The 21,426-nt window shown below is 42.8% G+C and overlaps 1 protein-coding gene across 1 annotated transcript in view; it reads left to right on the plus strand.

Moving 5' to 3' along the window:
• LOC124776227 (glutamate receptor ionotropic, kainate 2-like) overlaps positions 1 to 21,426 on the plus strand; it is a 276,490-nt gene that overhangs the window by 113,086 nt on the left and 141,978 nt on the right. The window contains exons 5-6 of the mRNA XM_047251084.1: positions 822 to 979; positions 20,826 to 20,967. Coding sequence (XP_047107040.1) covers positions 822 to 979; positions 20,826 to 20,967 — 300 coding nt within the window. The remainder of the gene's footprint in view (positions 1 to 821; positions 980 to 20,825; positions 20,968 to 21,426) is intronic.

Below are 21,426 nucleotides of genomic sequence, written 5' to 3' on the forward strand. Positions count from 1 at the left end.
GTTAAGTCCCATAGCGCCCAGAGCCATTTGAACCATTTTTGAAGCGTGCTTACCTTACGGGAACATAAGGGGCAGTCGTAAAAGTTTCTTAACTCAATATATAGGAAAATATACCTTTGTCGACCCCATATAAGATGATGAAAAATTGTCAGTTGTCAATTATCTATCGCTTCTGACGATTGTGGGTAATGAACTTTGGGGGGGTGGTTTTCTCAACATGGGGGTACGGGGTGGAGGGCGAGCCAAGATATCATAGAGTCCTTCATTTTCAGTTGTACACAAGTGATATGCCAAATTGGCCGAATTGGTTCGCTGTGTCTAGTCTTTCCCCTGGTTAGGAAATTAGATACGCGGTCACAAAACGTGTTCCACATTTCTGTAAAATGGTATCACCGATATATGCCCATAGTTAAGTGTATCTCACCCTAGAATATTTCTCAAGTTTGTATCATATCGGACTAACAGGTAATACTAAGCGTATACAATGGCAGCACGGGTGGTCATAGGTTTGTTCGACACTTTGAAGAGCGTCACTGAGATGGTGAAAAATCTGAAATTGCAGACACTTTATAGGAACGCAGTGGAACCTCCTAAGTATTGCTTCCATCGGAATTTCGAAGACAAGATTAATTGCAGCGTGCAAAGAGGCGTTTAGGCAATCAATCTTGCCGCGCTCCGTACTTGAATGGAACTGAAGCAGTCATTAAGTAAGTGGTGCAATGTAAAATACTCGTTGCTATGCACTTAAAAAGGGTTCGCAGAGTGTATATGTTGTGTTACCTCACGACGTTCACGCTGACACGGAGCTGCGTGTTGCGCAGGCGCTGGTGGACGTGCTGCACGAGCTGAAGTGGCGCTCCTACACGGTGCTCTTCCAGAACGACGAGTCGCTGGTGCGCCTGCGCGGCGTGCTGCAGGAGCGCGAGCCCCGCGACCCGCCCATCGCCGTGCGCCAGCTCGACGAAGACGGCGACAACAGGTGCTGCGGGCGACCGGCGCCATCCTGCAAAATACACTACTGGCCATTAAAATTGCTGCACCAAGAAGAAATGCAGATGATAAACGGGTATTCATTGGACAAATATATTATACTAGAACTGGCATGTGACTGCATTTTCACGCAATTTGGGTGCATAGATCCTGAGAAATCAGTACCCAGAACAACCACCTCTGGCTGTAATAACGGCCTTGATACGCCATTGAGTCAAGCAGAGCTTGGTTGACGTGTACAGGTAAAGCTGCCCATGTAGCTTCAACACGATAACACAATTCATCAAGAGTAGTGACACCGGTCAACTGCTGTTTCTGTATGAGAAATCGGTTGGAAACTTTCCTCATGTCAGCACGATGTAGGTGCCGCCACCGGCGCCAGCCTTGTGTGAATGCTCTGAAACGCTAATCATTTGCGTATCACAACTTCTTCTTCCTGTTGGTTAAATTCCGCGTCTATAGCACGTCATATTCGTGGTGTAGCAATTTTAACGGCCAGTAGTGTAGTTACTGATGTCACTTGATTATTAGCTTACAACATGGGGCAAAATAATTAGTAATCTGAATGTCAATTTCGGCAAGAGCTCAAAGAATTCCCAATTCACTACTTTCCTGGCGCCCAACTTGGGGCGATCTCCTTGGTTATTTGCATGATACATGATATCACAAAGAATTTTCGATTTACTACAACCCCACCATACACATAAAGTGCAAGCTTTCACTCCTGTTGACATCGGACTTCGTGTAGTATTCCGCCAATGTTGCTTGCAGAACCTGACAGTAGATCCCCTTTCTAGTGTACGAAGCCTGTTTCACTAGAGACAGGATGGTAAATAGTCGGAATACTCATATTTGGGTCGATGAGGATCCACAAGCTACAGCTGTGAAGAGCTATCAGCACAGATTGTCAGTCAACGTCTGGGCAGGCGTGGTCAATGATTACATACTAGACCTGTCTCTTCTTCCTGCCTACTTAAATGCACCAGTGTAGACAGTGTTTGTCAGAGGCCTATTACATAGGTTTCTTGAACATATTCCATATGTTATTCATCAACGGATATAGTGGCAACATGATGAAGCCCCATCTCACTTTGGATTGAAGTCTGACGGCACTTGGATCAGGCATTCTCTGAAAAGCTGTTAGGCAGAGAAGGTCATGCTTCGTGGCAGGCACGTCCGCCTGATCTCACGCAAGGTCATTTCTTATTGTGAGCCACGTGAGAATTATTTTGTACGAGACACCTCTCGAGAGTGAACACGATCTCCTGGCAAGAAGTCTCGCTGCCTGCGACAATGTTCAAACGACACCACGGATAAATTCTGGTATCTTTGACATCAACTAACATACGCCGCTACTAGTCCATCAACAGGGGAAAATGTCTGAGGATACTGGGTAGTATTCAGAGGGCATTCTGTACGTCGTGATCAGGGTTCGGAAGTTGGGGCCCTTAGTATGAACGCTGGGAGAGTCTAAGGCGGAACTTCAGCAGTGCCTTTCGACTCGTTCGTTTCCGGACTAGGGTCTCTCACTTCAAATTGATACATCTCTGAAACTTTGTATCATCATCATGAAATTTCACATTAGACGTTCGAGGTCAATAGTTTCTGACTTTCTCACTATAGTACCGAAACAGCAAGTCACACAAACAAAGGATCTTCCAAAACAAGACTGACCAAACACTGCCAAAAGGAAATGTCATAAAATAAGAGGGGTAAAAAATGTAGCTTTACGGACAATGTCGTTTTTTACGATACTGGCATGGTTAAATAAAGAACATTTATCTACATCTATATCCATACTCCGCAAGCCACCTTACGGTGTGTGGCGGAGGGTACTTTCAGTACCTCTATCGGTTCTCCCTTCTATTCCAGTCTCGTATTGTTCGTGGAAAGAAAGATTGTCGGTATGCCTCTGTGTGGGCTCTAATCTCTCTGATTTTATCCTCGTGGTCTCTTCGCGAGATATACGTAGGAGGAAGCAATATACTGCTTGACTCCTCGGTGAAGGTATGTTTTCGAAACTTAAAAAAACGTCCGTACCGAGCTACTGAGCGTCTCTCTTGCAGAGTCTTCCAATGGAGTATTTCTATCATCTCCGTAACGCTTTCGCGATTACTAAATGACCCTGTAACGAAGCGCGCTGCTCTCCGTTGGATCTTCTCTGTCTCCTCTACCAACCCCATCTGGCATGGATCCCACACCGGTTAACAGTATTCAAGTAGCGGGCGAACAAGTGAATTGTAACCTACTTCCTTTGTTTTCTGATTGCATTTCCATAGGATTCTTCCAATGAATCTCAGTCAGGCGACCAAGGCTCTTCGGAACAACGGAATCTACTCGCCCAACGTTTGAGACGAGAATGCGTTTCTGTGTCGGTGGCACGTTATTTTGCTTGAGCTCCACCCGGACATACATATAACATAGGAAATATACGCAATCTAGCGGAAGAAAAAAATTTATTGTATAATCATCAACTGTGAATTTTCTGAAAAGAAAGTAATGTTGTTGTTGTGGTCTTCAGTCCTGAGACTGGTTTGATGCACCTCTCCATGCTACTCTATCCTGTGCAAGCTTCCTCATCTCCCAGTACTTACTGCAACCTACATTCTTCTGAATCTGCTTAGTGTATTCATCTCTTGGTCTCCCTCTACGAAACTCCTCTTCTCCCCAATTCTATTCAATACCTCCTCGTTATTTATGTGATCTACCCATCTAATCTTCAGCACTCTTCTGTCGCACCACATTTCGAAAGCTTCTATTCTCTTCTTGTCCAAACTATTTATCGTCCATGTTTCACTTCCATACATGGCTACACTCCATACAAATACTTTAGAAACGACTTCCTGACACTTAAGTCTGTACTCGATGTTAACAAATTTCTCTTCTTCAGAAACGCATTCCTTGCCATTGCCAGTCTACATTTTACATCCTCTCTACTTCGGCCATCATCAGTTATTTTACTCCCTAAATAGCAAAACTCCTTTACTAGTTTAAGTGTCTCATTTCCTATTCTAATTCCCTCAGCATCACCCGCCTTACTTCGACTACATTCCATTAGCCTCGTTTTGCTTTTGTTGATGTTCATCTTATATTCTCCTTTCAAGACACTGTCCATTCCGTTCAACTGCTCTTCCAAGTCCTTTGCTGTCTCTGACAGAATTACAATGTCATCGGCGAACCTCAAAGTTTTTATTTCTTCTCCATAAATTTTAATACCTACTCCGAATTTTTCTTTTGTTTCCTTTACTGCTTGCTCAATATACAGATCGAATAACATCGGGGAGAGGCTACAACCCTGTCTCACTCCCTCCCCAACCACTGCTTCCCTTTCATGTCCCTCGACTCTTATAACTGCCATCTGCTTTCTGTACAAATTGTAAATAGCCTTCCGCTCCCTGTATTTTACCCCTGCCACCTTCAGGATTTGAAAGAGAGTATTCCAGTAACATTGTCAAAAGCTTTCTCTAAGTCTACAAATGCTAGAAACGTAGGTTTGCCTTTTCTTAATCTTTCTTCTAAGATAAGTCGTAAGGTTAGTATTGCCTCACGTGTTCCAACATTTCTACGGAATCCAAACTGACCTTCCCCGAGGTCCGCTTCTACCAGTTTATCCATTCGTCTGTAAAGAATTCGTGTTAGTATTTTGCAGTCGTGGCTTATTAAACTGATAGTTCGGTAATTTTCACATCTGTCAACACCTGCTTTCTTTGGGATTGGAATTATTATATTCTTCTTGACGTCTTGAGGGTATTTCGCCTGTCTCATAGATCTTGCTCACCAGATGGTGGCTCTCCCAAGGCCGTCAGTAGTTCTAATGGAATGTTGTCTACTCCCGGGGGCTTGTTTCGACTTGGGTCTTTCAGTGCTCTGTCAAACTCTTCACGCAGTATCTTATCTCCCATTTCGTCTTCATCTACATCTTCTTCCATTTCCATAATATTGTCCTCAAGTACATCGCCCTTGTATAAACCCTCTATATACTCCTTCCACCTTTCTGCCTTCCCTTCTTTGCTTAGAACTGGGTTTCCATATGAGCTCTTGATATTCATACAAGTGGTTCTCTTCTCTCCAAAGGTCTTTTTAATTTTCCTGTAGGCAGTATCTATCTTACCCCTAGTGAGATAAGCCTCTACATCCTTACATTTGTCCTCTAGCTGTCCCTGCTTAGCCATTTTGCACTTCCTGTCGATCTCATTTTTGAGACGTTTGTATTCCTTTTTGCCTGCTTCATTTACTGCATTTTTATATTTTCTCCTTTCATCAATTAAATTCAATATTTCTTCTGTTATCCAAGGATTTTTACGAGCCCTCGTCTTTTTACCTACATGATCCTCTGCTGCCTTCACTACTTCATCTCTCAGAGCTACCCATTCTTGCTCTACTGTATTTCTTTCCCCCATTCCTGTCAATTGTTCCCTTATGCTCTCCCTGAAACTCTGTACAACCTCTGGTTTAGTCAGTTTATCTAGGTCCCATCCCCTTAAATTAGCACCTTTTTGTAGTTTCTTTAGTTTAATGTACAGCTCATAACCAATAGATTGTGGTCCACATCTGCCCCTGCAAATGTCTTACAGTTTAAAACCTGGCTCCTAAATCTCTGTCTTACCATTATATAATCTATCTGATACCTTCTAGTATCTCCAGGATTCTTCCATGTATACAACCTTCTTTTATGATTCTTGAACCAAGTGTTAGCTATGATTAAGTTATGCTCTGTGCAAAATTCTACCAGACGGCTTCCTCTTTCACTTCTTCCCCCCAATCCATATTCACCTACTATGTTTCCTTCTCTCCCTTTTCCTACTCTCGAATTCCAGTCACCCATGACTATTAAATTTTCGTCTCCCTTCACTACCTGAATAATTTCTTTTATCTCATCATACATTTCATCAATTTCTTCATCATCTGCAGAGCTAGTTGGCATATAAATTTGGACTACTGTAGTAGGCATGGGCTTTGTGTCTATCTTGGCCACAATAATGCGTTCACTATGCTGTTTGTAGTAGCTTACCCGCACTCCTATTTTTTTATTCATTATTAAACCTACTCCTGCATTACCCCTATTTGATTTTGTATTTATAACCCTGTATTCACCTGACCAAAAGTCTTGTTCCTCCTGCCACCGAACTTCACTAATTCCCACTATATATAACTTTAACCTACCCATTTCCCTTTTTAAATTTTCTAACCTACCTGCCCGATTAAGGGATATGACATTCCACGCTCCGATCCGTAGAACGCCAGTTTTCTTTCTCCTGATAACGACGTCCTCTTGAGTAGTCCCCGCCCGTAGATCCGAATGGGGCACTATTTTACCTCCGGAATATTTTACCCAAGAGGACGCCATCATCATTTAATCATACAGTAAAGAAAGTAATAGGGAAGTAGAAACTTGATATAATTGAAAAATGATTATAGATTAAAAGTTTTACCATGATTTTGACAAATATAAATTTGTCTTCTTCAGACGTGAAATGGACCTATTGAGCAAGTTATTACAAAATAGTTAAAAGTGGCAACCAGAAAAGAAACCAATACTGATAAACAATAAATTACAATTTTTTTAGAAGAACTTACTCACTCGTAGAATCATATATAAACAAAAACGGACATTGGAGCCGAGAGACTCTTGTCTAGTAGAATGCACATGACACCACAACTATCAGCAATTGGATGCATGACTGATGGTGGTAGTCCAATATTGTAGGGCTTTGTCGTAAAACTTTTAAAATAAATTATTTACAAGTTTTTCTCACGCTGCTATATGCACACATATGCAAATAATTATCCCTGTTAACCTGAGCCGACTTGCTCTTTACTTGTCATATGACTTTAACGCCTCCTCCGTCTCTGCCTCCTTTTTCTTATTTTATTAGTCTTATTCTGCTTTTAACTATTAACAATTTCATTTACTGAATCAGGCATTGCCTCCTCAGTGTGGTTATGCGCACACTCGTTCGCAGAGGGACTGCGTCCTATCATAGTTTTACTATTGCCGGTGCCTGCACATCTTAGTCTGTTGGCTGATGTCACTAGCCATTTATGTGCCACACTAAACGTCAGCTGAATCCAATGACACGTGTGTTTTATTTTACAAGGTTTTACGATAAAGTTCTATACCATTGGGAAAATTGAAATGTACTGTTTATCGATTTTAATTCCTTTTCTGGTTCGCATTTCTAACTATTCTGTAATACAGAACTTTGTAACGCGGGCAGCCACAGACGTTAAACATCATAATGAATGGAAGTAAAGTCAATCACAAGCCAGCTGTAACTGGTGATATCTTTATTGTCACTGCCGGTTTCGCTGCATGAAAACAGCATCCTCAGGTAATCTACATAAGAAGGAAAAGATACCGTGTAACACATATGATCAAAATACTATAAGAATCTTTTAATTTTTTGATAATTTTAAGAAAATTTTTAAAAATATTTTATAGGTCATACGTAAAGTATTTGAACAGGAAGAAAAGATTAAAATTAAAAAGTACTTACAACAGCGTCACAGGAGCGCACCAAGACGCCCCCCAGCAGTCACAGTCAAAAATAAAGCCCCTGAAGAGGGAAAGTCTTCAAAATAAATAAAACAGGACGTCTGGGAGAATAGTGTGGTGACACACTACGAGGAAAAAACCATATATAAGTACAGTGAGCGAAAACGAAAGACGTAAATAAGGACAAATCATAATTGGGGCCTCCAGCGAATCAAATAACCAACTCCCCCTCCCTCGACTCCTTATCACACGCTCTCCCCATCACTCACCCTCACGTCATTATGAACAAATGTCAAGCGTCGGGAGCAAGGTGTTTGTTATTTATCTCGCTGGAGGCCCTTTTTTTTCCTTAATGACTTTCCTTAATGATCGAAATTTTCACTCTACAGCGAAATGTGCGCAGATATAAAACTTCCTGGCACATTAAAACTGTGTGCTGGACAGGGCCTCGAACTCGGGACCTTTGTCTTTCCAAGGAAAGTGCTCTACCATCTGAGCAACCCAAGCACGATCCTGGATCCGTCCTCACAGCCTCAGTTCTGCCAGTACCTCGTCTGCTACCTTCCAGACTTCACAGAAGCTCTCCTGTGAACCTTGCAGAACTAGCAAACCTGGAAGAAAGGATAATGCGGAGACATGGCTTTGCCATAGCCTGGGGGATGTGTCCAGAATGGAATTTTGACTCTGCAGCGGAGTGTGCGCTGATATGAAATTTCCTGGCAGACTAAAACTGTGTGCAGGACCGAGAATCGAGCTCAGGACCTTTGGCACGTTCCCGAGTTCGAGTCTCGGACCGGCACACAGTTTTAATCTGCCAGAAGGTTCATGATCTTTCCTTACTCATGTCTTTCGTTTTCACCCATTGCACTTATATATGGTTTGTCTCCGGGAGTCTGTCACCGTACTATTTGCCCCGATGTCCTGTTTCATTTATCTTGACGACTTCCCCTCTTCAGGATTTTGATTTTTGACTACGAACGTCGGGGGCGCCTTGGTGTGCTAATCCGACACCGTAATAAGTACGTCTTAATTTAGATTTTTTTCTATATGTATAAATACTTTACAAAGGATCCATAAAAATATTAAAAAGATTTTTCTTAAAATTCTTGAAATATTTAAAATTTCTTAAATTTTTTTAAAAAGATTCTTATAGTATTTAGAACATATGTATTACATGGGATCTTTACCTTTTTATGTAGTCCACTCGAGAATGCTGCTTTAAAGCAGCGAAAACGGTATCTCAAAGATATAAACAACTGCAGATGGCTTGCGATTCATTTTACTTTCATTCATTATTTTGTAATAATTTATTCAACAAGTCCATTTACCCTCTGAAGAACACAAATTTATCATTGTCGAAACCATGGTAAAGGGTTAGCAAGCTTTTAATTCTCCTGCTGGTTGGCTATTATTTTCCAATCCTACACTACTGGCCATTAAAATTGTTACACCACAAAGATGACGTGCTAAAGACACGAAATTTAACCGACAGGAAGAAGATGCTGTGATATGCAAATGATTAGCTTTTCAGAGCATTCGCACAAGGTTGGCGCCGGTGGCGACACCTACAACGTGCAGACATGGGGACGGTTTCCAACCGATTTCTCATACACAAACAGCAGTTGGCCCGCGTTGCCTGGTGAAACGTTGTTGTGACGCCTCGTGTGAGGAGGAGAAATGCGTACCATCACGTTTCCGACTTTGATGAAGGTCGGATTGTAGCCTATCGCGATTGCGGTTTATCGTATCGTGACATTGCTGCTCGCGTTGGTCGAGATCCAATGACTGTTAGCAGAATTTGGAATAGGTGGGTTCAGGAGGATAATACGGAACGCCGTGCTGGATCCCAACGATCTCGTATCACTAGCAGTCGAGATGACAGGCATCTTATCCGCATGGCTGTAACGGATCGTGTAGCCACGTCTCAATCCCTGAGTCAACAGATGGGGACGTTTGCAAGACAACAACTATCTGCACGAACAGTTCGACGACGTTTGCAGCAGCATGGACTATCAGCTCGGAGAACATGGCTGCGGTTACCGTTGACGCTGCATCACAGACAGGAGCGCCTGCGATGGTGTACTCAACGACGAACCTGGGTGCACGAATGGCAAAACGTCCTTTTTTCGGATGAATCCAGTTTCTGTTTACACCATCATGAGGGTCGCATCCGTGTTTGGCGACATCGCGGTGAACGCACATTGGAAGCGTGTATTCGTCTTCGCCATACTGGCGTATCACCCGGCGTGATGGTACGGGGTGCCATTAGTTACACGTCTCGGTCACCTCTCATTCGCATTGACGGCACTTTGAACAGTGGACGTTACATTTCAGATGTGTTACGATCCGTGGCTCTCCCCTTCATTTGATCAGGTCCTGTACGGACCTTTCTGGATACAGAAAATGTTCGATTGCTACCCTGGCCAGCACATTCTCCAGATCTTTCACCAATTGAAAACGTGTGGTCAATGGTGGCCGAGCAACTGACTGGTCAAAATACGCCAGTCACTACTCTTGCTGAACTGTGGTATCGTGTTGAAGCTGCATGGGCAGCTGTACCTGTACACGCCATCCAAGCTCTGTTTGACTCAATGCCCAGGCGTATCAAGGCCGTTGTTACGGCCAGAGGTGGTTGTTCTGGGTACTGATTTCTCAGCATCTATGTACCCAAATTGCGTGAAAATGTAATCACATGTCAGTTCTAGTATAATATGTTTGTCCAATGAATACCCGTTTATCATCTGCATTTCTTCTTGGTGTAGCAATTTTAATGGTCAGTAGTGTAAGTGAAATCAATGAACACAAAATGTTATTAGAATAGGGGGCTGAGGTACGAATGGAACAGATTAGTTATAATATTAAAATGTGAACTGTTTGCTTTTGTTACAACAGGTTTTACATAAAAAAATTACAGATCTCAGAGCCGATTTGACTGGACACGGACACGACTCGGTTATTAAGCGGAAGGAGGGGAGAATGAATCATCTCACCATTTCACCGAGTGGTGATGATTTCGGTAGACGTAGAGGGGGGGGGGGGGGGAGGGCGTCCCTCCTAGCAGCGGCGGCAAGTCGGCAGTTCTCATCTGCGACCCGCGGCCTTTACGGCGAGGCCCAGATACGGTGTCCACGTTGACAGCTTGTTGTGGGTTGTGTGGCCGAAGCTGCGATATCACGGTGTCGGGAGGCGAATGTGGGCCAGCGATGGAAGAGCCTCCTACGTCCTCTTGCTTCCGCGCTGTCTCCCCGACTGTCTTTTCACCTCTCATCACTGATGCTAAGCTTGCCGACTTATCGAATATTTCCTGCTCTCGGCGTTGTCAGTGGCGGACTGACTTTGCAATGCCGACCAATGACTGGTCGCAGTTCCATGACGACGCCTTCCTGGGCAGGGTGAAATTTTCTGTCTTGAGTTGGCTGGCGTGTGACGGATACTGGGGTCTTTCTTACGTTTTCACTGTCAAAACCGTTCTCAGCGTTGGTCGAATAACACTTCTTCGTAACAGCTGTCTCTACATAAGACCTGTACAGTACGATGTTTGTGCCTCGTCTAAGAACCTGCTGGCGTTCGTGATCTATAAGCATCCTCCTTACTATCCAGCGAACATTTTTCTAAGCACTCTCAATTCTTCCACAGTTGTTTAGTTTTACAAGCCTCCCTATAAGAAAACTTAGCACTTTTTGTCTGCGCTATGCCGAGTGTCTGGAGGGGCGCGCCGGCTCCAACGAGGCGCCTTATTCTGGAGACGTTGGGGAGTCCGCGTCCTAGCAGGGCTGGTGGTGGCCCAGGCCGAAGACTCGAAGGTGAGCAACGGTAGCACCACACAGCGATACAAGTGAAGCTTCGCAGCTGAGGTTAGTGCGGTACCAATTTCCCTGATTCACTTAATCGTTGCAACAGTCTCTGCTTCAGTTATATGCTCTCCTTACCTCCTCACGTGCCCGCAAAGCCACCAGGTGACACTCAGTCTCGCGATGGGAAATTGTCACAATGTTTTGGTTCACAAAGGTATGTGCAGGAACGTCGCTTTAGATCGAGATTACTAGAAACAAATATTCCCTTAAACAAAATGGGCATTTATTCTAACTCCATCAAAACCCTTAAGCAAAATATGCATTTAGTTTAATAGTTTGTCAAAACGTGGCGTATGGGTTTGTAGAAAGACAAGATTTTACCTAAACTGGATCAAAACTACGAAACAGTCAAACGCGAGATATGCCACTCTTAAGAAACAGGAGCGTGACGCATGCCACTTTTAAGAAAATAAAACCAGAATTAAAAGGCATAATATAGTCTTGACGTGACGTAAGTCACCCAAGGGTTTAAGGAAACACAGCACCTTCAGTTAAAATGATCTCAAATTACACATTAACTGGGCATAAACTGCGGTGCCATTAAAGGGAGCAAGTCTTCCCTCCCAATCTTATTAAAAAATTTATGCCTGTGATTGACGTGGAAAACAATACAACACCGCTCGCGCCTCAGTGGGATACAACGAGAAACCAGCCATGGCTATGTGTGAGGCCCGCGGCACCAAATGACAAATACAGTGCAAACATCAAAGCACTCTTTCAAAGTTTTCGAATAATCACCATTCCAAACGGGAGCCTTAGTAATAGAGGCTTAATACCAATTACTTCAGTGGTGAAATCAAATATCCGAAAAGCTATTGATTAAGGCGTAAGTTTTAACTGAGGTGATACATCTCCTACTGCCGAAATGATATTAATTAGCCGCACGGGGTGGCCGTGCGGTTCTAGGCGCTACAGTCTGGAGCCGCGTGACCGCTACGGTCGCAGGTTCGAATCCTGCCTCGGGCATGGATGTGTGTGATGTCCTTAGGTTAGTTAGATTTAAGTAGTTCTAAGTTCTAGGGGACTGATGACCACAGCAGTTAAGCCCCATAGTGCTCAGAGCCATTTGAACCATTTTGATATTAATTAGCCTTAAAGCAAGATATTTAATCCTCATGATAACGCATATTCAAATACAGAGTTGTGTAAATGGCAGAATGCGGCGATATGATCGACAAGAACAAAAGACGATAAGTGTCTGGCACAGTTGTTAGATCGGTTAGTGCTGCTACAATGGCAGGTTATCAAGATTTAAGTGAGTTTGAACGGGGTGTTATAATCGGAACACGAGCGATGGGACACACTGTCTCCGAGGTTGCGATGAAGTGGGGATTTTCCCGTATGACTATTTCGCGAGTGTACCTTAAATATGAGGAATCCGATAAAACATCATCGAATCCGCGACATCACTGCTGCGGAAAGAGATCCTGCAAGAACGGGAGCAACGACGACTGAAGAGAATCGTTCAACGTGATAGAAGTGCAATCCTTCCAAAAATTGCTGCAGATTTCAATGCTGGGCCATCAACAAATGTCAACGTGCGACCCATTCAACGAAACGTCATCGGTTTGGGCTTTCGGAGCCGAAGGACCAGTGGTGTAGCCTTGATGACCGCACGACACAAGCCTTTACGCCTCGCCTGGGCCTGTCAACACCAACACTGGACTATTGATGACTGGAAACATGTTGCCTGGTCGGACGAGTCTCGTTTCAAATTGTATCGAGCGGATGGGTGTGTACGGGCATAGAGATAATTTCGTGAATCCATGGACCCTGTATATCAGCAGGAGACTGTTCAAGCTTCTGGAGGCTCTGTAATGGTGTGGGGCGAGTGCAGATGGAGTGACGTGGAACTCGTGATACGTGTAGATACGACTCGACAGGTGACACGTACGTGCATACTGTCTGATCACCTGTATCCATTCATGTCTGTTGTGCATTCCTACGGACTTGGGTGATTCCAGAAGGACAATGTGCCACCCCACACCTCCCGAATTTCTACAGAGTGGCACCAGGAATACTCTTCTGAGTTTAAACACTCCCGCTGGCCACCAAACTCCCCAGACATGAACATTATTTACAACGTGCTGTTCAGATGAGATTCCCACCTCGTCGTACTCTTAAGGATTTGTTGACAGACCTGCAGAATTCATGACAGCTGGCTGGTGTGGCCGTGCGGTTCTGGCGCTGCAGTCCGGAACCGCGGGACTGCTATGGTCGCAGGTTCGAATCCTGCCTCGGGCATGGGTGTGTGTGATGTCCTTAGGTTAGTTAGGTTTAAGTAGTTCTAAGTTCTAGGGGACTTATGACCTAAGATGTTGAGTCCCATAGTGCTCAGAGCGATTTTTTTTTTTTTTTTTTTTTGCAGAATTCATGGTGTCAATTCCGTCCAGCACTATTTCAGACATTAGTCGAATCCATAAAACGTCGTGTTGAGGCACTTCTGCATGATCGTGTGGGCGCTACACGGTATTAGGCAGATGTACCAGTTTCTTTGGCTCTTTAGTATAAGTTAAGTCCAGGCAACGGTTGGTCGTTGAGTCAGTTCAGATTTGTGCATCGTCCGCGTCATTCTGCTTTGCAGTGCGATGTGTTCTCTTGTCACTGGTACTGATAACTGTAATTAAGGTGCTTGTGTAGTGGCTCGTTGAGGCTAGGATCCAGCTGCACTGCAATACTGGGGTATGTAGTATTACTGTTGAAGAGAACGAGACCATCCTAACCAAAAGTAGCAAGTAGCTAATGTATTTAACTATCATTTCTTAAGTGTAGAAGAAAAAATTTGTGAGAACAGTTCAAAAGAAAAAGCTAGGCAGTTCATGGAAGAGTCTGTTTTGAAAAAAAAATAGTCAGATTAAGTTTCACCTAACAACCTCTTGTGAAATAATTAAAATTATTAAGTGTCTGAAAAATAAAAGTTGTGGTGGAGTAGATGACATCTCTAATAAGATATTAAAACAATGTGGAGCAATTACAGCTGATGTTCTGAGTCACATATGTAATGCATCACTAACTCAAGGTATTTTCCCAGATAGGTTAAAATATGCCATTGTCAGGCCTCTCTACAAAAAGGGGTACACCACAGATGTCAATAATTATCGGCCAGCATCCTTGCTTACAGCATTCTCAAAAACCTTCGAGAAAGTAATATACTCAAGAGTGATTAGCCATCTCAACACTAATGGGATACTTAGTAAATCACAGTTCGGATTTCAAAAATGCTGTTCCACTGAGACAGCAATATACAGTTTCATTGTCCACATAATAGAGTCTTTAAATAGTAAAATGTCACCAATAGGAATTATCTGTCACTTGTCCAACGCATTTGACTATGTGAACCATGACATTATGTTACAGAAATTACAATTCCATGGTATAAATGGAATAGCATACGAGTGGTTTAAGTCATACCTACAGAACAGGAAGCAATAAGTTTCGTTATATGTGTCAAGTGATTTAAATAAGTTTTCCACTTCATCTAACTGGGGTGAAATTACATTAGGTGTTCCACGGGGTTCAATCATGGGTCCCCTTCTCTTCTTGATATATGTGAACGACCTCCCTTCCTATCTGAAACAGGAAGCTAAACTGACACTGTTTGCTGATGATACAAGCATTATTATTAACCCAGTAAAAGAAAGTTCAATTGAAAATGATACAAATAAGGTCTTTGGAAAAGTCATGAATTTGTTTTCTGCAAAATTTGTTTTCTAAAGTTTGAAAAAACACAGTACAACCAATTTTCTGCTGCAAAAAGTACAGTTTCTTCAATAAATATAACACATCAACAGAAGTCAGTAGACAGGGTAGAGCATACCAAGTTTTTGGGTGTAGATATAGATGAGAATCTTAATTGGAAAATTCATATTTTGTATCTCCTAAAGCGACTAGGTTCAGCAACTTTTGTGATTAGAATAATTGCCAATTTTGAGGATATAGAAACTAGTTAGCTAATAACTTTGCATACTTTCACTCTCTGATGTCATATAGAATAATATTTTGGGGTAACTCAACATTTATACAAAAAATATTCACTGCTCAAAAGCAAGTGGTTAGAATAATGTGTGGGGTTCATAGTCGCACATCTTGTAGGTATCTTTTTAAAAGATTGGAAATTCTTACAACAGCCCCACAACACGTCTACTCACTAATGAAATTTGTTCTCAACAACATGGATCGGTTTAATACCAACAGTGACATTCATGATTATAATACCAGAAAAAGTGAAGATTTACACTATCCTTTGCTCAACCTATCTTTGGCACAGAAAGGCGTAAAATATGCTGCTAAAAAAAATTTCCACAAATTACCAGGTGAAAAAAGGTGTGTGGCAGACAGCAATAATAGCTTCAAAAATAAATTGAAATCATATTTCCTTGACAACTGGTACTATACCATAGATGAATTCTTGAATAGGAATATATAAATCTATAAATATAGTATATGCATTTTGTGTCATTTAAGGGAATGGGGTAATTTGTTGTTGTTGTGGTCTTCAGTCCTGACACTGGTCTGATGCAGCTCTCCATGCTACTCTATCCTGTGCAAGCTTCTTCATCTCCCAGTACCTACTGCAACCTACATCCTTCTGAATCTGTTTAGTGTATTCATCTCTTGGTCTCCCTCTACGACTTTTACCCTCCACGCTGCCCTCCAATGCTAAATTTGTGATCCCCTCATGTCTCAGAACATGTCCTACCAACCGATCGCTTCTTCTTGTTAAGATGTGCCACAAACTCCTCTTCTCCCCAATCCTACTCAATACCTCCTCATTAGTTATGTGATCTACCCATTTAAACTTCAGCATTCTTCTGTAGCACCACATTTCGAAAGCTTCTATTCTCTTCTTGTCCGAACTATTTATCGTCCATGTTTCACTTCCATACATGGCTACACTCCACACAAATACTTTCAGAAATGACTTCCTTACACTTAAATCTATACTCGATATTAACAAATTTCTCTTCTTCAGAAACGCTTTCCTTACCATTGCCAGTCTACATTTCATATCCTCTCTACTTCGACCATCATCAGTATGGGGTAAATAATAGAAATATTAATCTTTAACTCTGTATTGTAATATATGTATATTAAAAAAATTTGTTTCATATGTGCATTTCTTGTGCACTTGACACGTTCCACATCATAACGGCAACCGTACCGTGCGATTGATCAATGGAATACGCTACTAACTAACTAACTACCATATTTAGCCGCTGATACCACACAAGCGGCTTTAAATTAAAAATGTCTCACCTGTACGGGAATATGCGTAATGAATGTACGAGTGCAGGTTGCGGATGCGTGGTTGACGACGTACGGAGGTTTGAATCTGGCCCTGAGTCGCTCACGGATAGCTAAATGGTAGGGCGACCGCTCGTGATAAGCGGGAAATCGGGGTTGATTCCCAGTCCGGCAAAAATTTTCATTGTCATCGTTCCATTCTCCAGCTGATAGTTGTCCATATACGCAACTGCGAATACATTTAATGTAAATTAAACGTTACCTGAAACTTACAACGACAGTTAGACACGGCCACAAAATATTTCAACAGTAAACAGTAATCAAGAAACGTCTACAAGGTCAAAACACAATACAACTTAATTATGTACTGGAAATGACTGGTGCTATTCACGAGCTAAGATTCACTCATCTAGACTGATGAGTACTAGTTGCACATAATCTTATCTCAGAATATTTGACCATACACACTCGAGTAATGAATTGGTAGACACACTTACACTAGGCAATCCTCACTACTGCGAACTGTCGGTGAACAAGAAGACGAGCGAAACCCGTGGTCTTTACATTTAAGTATTTCCAAAATTGAGCTTCTCATAAGGATTGAAACTTCGCGAGTGTGTTAGTGAACAGCCCGGACCCGCCCCAGGTTCTATCAGTGCTAACAGAACTACACGCGCCTCCACTCCGTGTCGTCCAGACGTCGACTGCCACCGCCAGCGCTCATCAGCCCAGCCGCAGCTGAGCTGCACGGCACCTCCCCGTTCCAAAGTCCCGCTCTCCTCAAAACTCCTCTGGCCTCGGGCGGGCACCGACCTTCTTAGTTCGTAAAGGTGGGTATACCGATACGCAAGAAACCATCGATAACGCGCTGCTCGGCAAACACAGTTATCACGTTTCCTTGTTGTTGTTGTTGTGGTCTTCAGTCCTGAGACTGGTTTGATGCAGCTCTCCATGCTACTCTATCCTGTGCAAGCTTCTTCATCTCCCAGTACCTACTGCAACCTACATCCTTCTGAATCTGCTTAGTGTATTGATCTCTTGGTCTCCCTCTACGCTTTTTACCCTCCACGCTGCCCTCCAATGCTAAATTTGTGATCCCCTGATGCCTAAGAACATGTCCTACCAACCGGTTCCTTCTGCTAGTCAATTTGTGATACAAACTCCTCTTCTCCCCAATTCTATTCAATACCTCCTCGTTAGTTATGTGATCTACCCATCTAATCTTCAGCATTCTTCTGTAGCACCACATTTCGAAAGCTTCTATTCTCTTCCTGTCCAAACTGGTTATCGTCCATGTTTCACTTCCATACATGGCTACACTCCATACAAATACTTTCAGAAACGACTTCCTTACACTTAAATCTATACTCGATGTTAACAAATTTCTCTTCTTCAGAAACGATTTCCTTGCCATTGCCAGTCTACATTTTATATCCTCTCTACTTCGACCATCATCAGTTATTTTACTCCCTAAATAGCAAAACTCCTTTACTAGTTTAAGTGTCTCATTTCCTAATCTAATCCCCTCAGCATCACCCGATTTAATTTGACTACATTCCATTATCCTCGTTTTGCTTTTGTTGATGTTCATCTTATATCCCCCTTTCAAGACACTGTCCATTCCGTTCAACTGCTCTTCCAAGTCCTTTGCTGTCTCTGACAGAATTACAATGTCATCGGCGAACCTCAAAGTTTTTATCTCTTCTCCATGGATTTTAATACCTACTCCGAATTTTTCTTTTGTTTCCTTTACTACTTGCTCAATATACAGATTGAATAACATCGGGGAGAGGCTACAACCCTGTCTCACTCCTTTCCCAACCACTGCTTCCATTTCATGCCCCTCGACTCTTATAACTGCCATCTGGTTTCTGTACAAATTGTAAATAGCCTTTCGCTCCCTGTATTTTACCCCTGCCACCTTCAGAATTTGAAAGAGAGTATTCCAGTTAACGTTGTCAAAAGCTTTCTCTAAGTCTAGAAATGCTAGAAACGTAGGTTTGCCTTTTCTTAATCTTTCTTCTAAGATAAGTCGTAAGGTTAGCATTGCCTCACGTGTTCCAACATTTCCACGGAATCCAAACTGATCTTCCCCGAGGTCCGCTTCTACCAGTTTTTCCATTCGTCTGTAAAGAATTCGCGTTAGTATTTTGCAGCTGTGACTTATTAAACTGATAGTTCGGTAATTTTCACATCTGTCAACAACTGCTTTCTTTGGGATTGGAATTATTATATTCTTCTTGAAGTCTGTGGGTATTTCGCCTGTCTCATACATCTTGCTCACCAGATGGTAGAGTTTTGTCATGACTGGCTCTCCCAAGGCCGTCAGTAGTTCTAATGGAATGTTGTCTACTCCCGGGGCCTTGTTTCGACTCAGGTCTTTCAGTGCTCTGTCAAACTCTTCACGCAGTATCTTATCTCCCGTTTCATCTTCATCTACATCCTCTTCCATTTCCATAATATTGTCCTCAAGTACATCGCCCTTGTATAAACCCTCTATATACTCCTTCCACCTTTCTGCCTTCCCTTCTTTGCTTAGAACTGGGTTGCCATACAAGTGGTTCTCTTCTCTCCAAAGGTCTTTTTAATTTTCCTGTAGGCAGTATCTATCTTACCCCTAGTGAGATAAGCCTCTACATCCTTACATTTGTCCTCTAGCTATCCCTGCTTAGCCATTTTGCACTTCCTGTCGATCTCATTTTTGAGACGTTTGTATTCCTTTTTGCCTGCTTCATTTACTGCATTGTTATATTTTCTCCTTTCATCAATTAAATTCAATATTTCTTCTGTTACCCAAGGATTTCTATTAGCCCTCGTCTTTTTACCTACTTGATCCTCTGCTGCCTTCACTACTTCATCCCTCAGAGCTACCCATTTTTCTTCTACTGTACTTCTTTGCCCCATTCCTGTCAATTGTTCCCTTATGCTCTCCCTGAAACTCTGTACAACCTCTGGTTCTTTCAGTTTATCCAGGTCCCATCTCCTTAAATTCCCGCCTTTTTGCGGTTTCTTCAGTTTCAATCTGCAGTTCATAACCAATAGATTGTGGTCAGAATCCACATCTGCCCCTGGAAATGTCTTACAATTTAAAACCTGGTTCCTAAATCTCTGTCTTACCATTATGTAATCTATCTGATACCTTTTAGTATCTCCAGGATTCTTCCAGGTATACAACCTTCTTTCATGATTCTTGAACCAAGTGTTAGCTATGATTAAGTTATGCTCTGTGCAAAATTCTACAAGGCGGCTTCCTCTTTCATTTCTTCCCCCCAATCCATATTCACCTACTATGTTTCCTTCTCTCCCTTTTCCTACTGACGAATTCCAGTCACCCATGACTATTAAATTTTCGTCTCTCTTCACTACCTGAATAATTTCTTTTATCTCGTCATACATTTCATCAATTTCTTCATCATCTGCAGAGCTAGTTGGCATATAAATTTGTACTACTGTAGTAGGCATGGGCTTTGTGTCTATCTTGGCCACAATAATGCGTTCACTATGCTGTTTGTAGTAGCTAACCCGCACTCCTATTTTTTTATTCATTATTAAACCTACTCCTGCATTACCCCTATTTGATTTTGTATTTATAACCCTGTAATCACCTGACCAAAAGTCTTGTTCCTCCTGCCACCGAACTTCACTAATTCCCACTATATATAACTTTAACCTATCCATTTCCCTTTTTAAATTTTCTAACCTACCTGCGCGATTAAGGGATCTGACATTCCACGCTCCGACCCGTAGAATGCCAGTTTTCTTTCTCCTGATAACGACGCCCTCTTGAGTAGTCCCCGCCTGGAGATCCGAATGGGGGACTATTTTACCTCCAGAATATTTTACCCAAGAGGACGCCGTCATCATTTAATCATACAGTAAAGCTGCATGTCCTCGGGAAAAATTACGGCTGTAGTTTCCCCTTGCTTTCAGCCGTTCGCAGTACCAGCACAGCAAGGCCGTTTTGGTTAATGTTACAAGGCCAGATCAGTCAATCATCCAGACTGTTGCCCCTGCAACTACTGAAAAGGCTGCTGCCCCTCTTCAGGAACCACATGTTTGTCTGGCCTCTCAACAGATACCCCTCCGTTGTGGTTGTACCTACGGTACGGCCATCTGTATCGCCGAGGCACGCAAGCCTCCCCACCAACGGCAAGGTCCATGGTTCACGGTTTCCTTACCCCCCACGAATACGCCCTCGAGCCGGGAGACGCCTAGCGCCTGTTGTCCGTCGCCTGTTGCAGACCGCTGCTGAAGGAGATCAAGCAGGCGGCTGAGTCGCGGCTGGTGCTGGACTGCGACACGGACCTCATCATGCCCGTGCTGCGCCAGGCCGCCGACATCAAGCTGACCGAGGTCTACCAGTCCTACCTGCTCACCTCTCTGGTAGGCCAGCTCACGGCGCTCTAGCCGTATGCGACAGATTCTGAAATTGTTCCTGTAATGTGTGATGCACTGTCACATGTGATCAATGGCCTACTATTCAGTCTGCTAGGTCCAGTTGTTTCATGAGGTGACATAGAACATCTTGTCCCCGAGTTTGTTGCTTGTGAATCTGAAGGTGGCTCTATAATGTATCCCCTGGCTACGTTTACATACACAGCCTAACAAAAAAAGTGTACTATCCAGAAGAGAAGGAGAAACGAAATGAGAAGAGAGAAGGGGATATGTGATCTTATTTCAGTGATTACAAAATCGAGTCAAATTTACAAAGAATTTGGCAGTATTCACCCACTTATCAATATAACCTTACTACTCGTCTGCTCTGGAAGTGATCTCTCTCTCCCTCTAACATACGAGGGTCACCCCAGAAGAAATGCGCACTATTTTTTTTTAAACCCATCT

The sequence above is a fragment of the Schistocerca piceifrons genome, chromosome 2, assembly GCF_021461385.2.
Source record: "Schistocerca piceifrons isolate TAMUIC-IGC-003096 chromosome 2, iqSchPice1.1, whole genome shotgun sequence".
Classification (NCBI taxonomy): Eukaryota; Metazoa; Arthropoda; class Insecta; order Orthoptera; family Acrididae; genus Schistocerca; species Schistocerca piceifrons.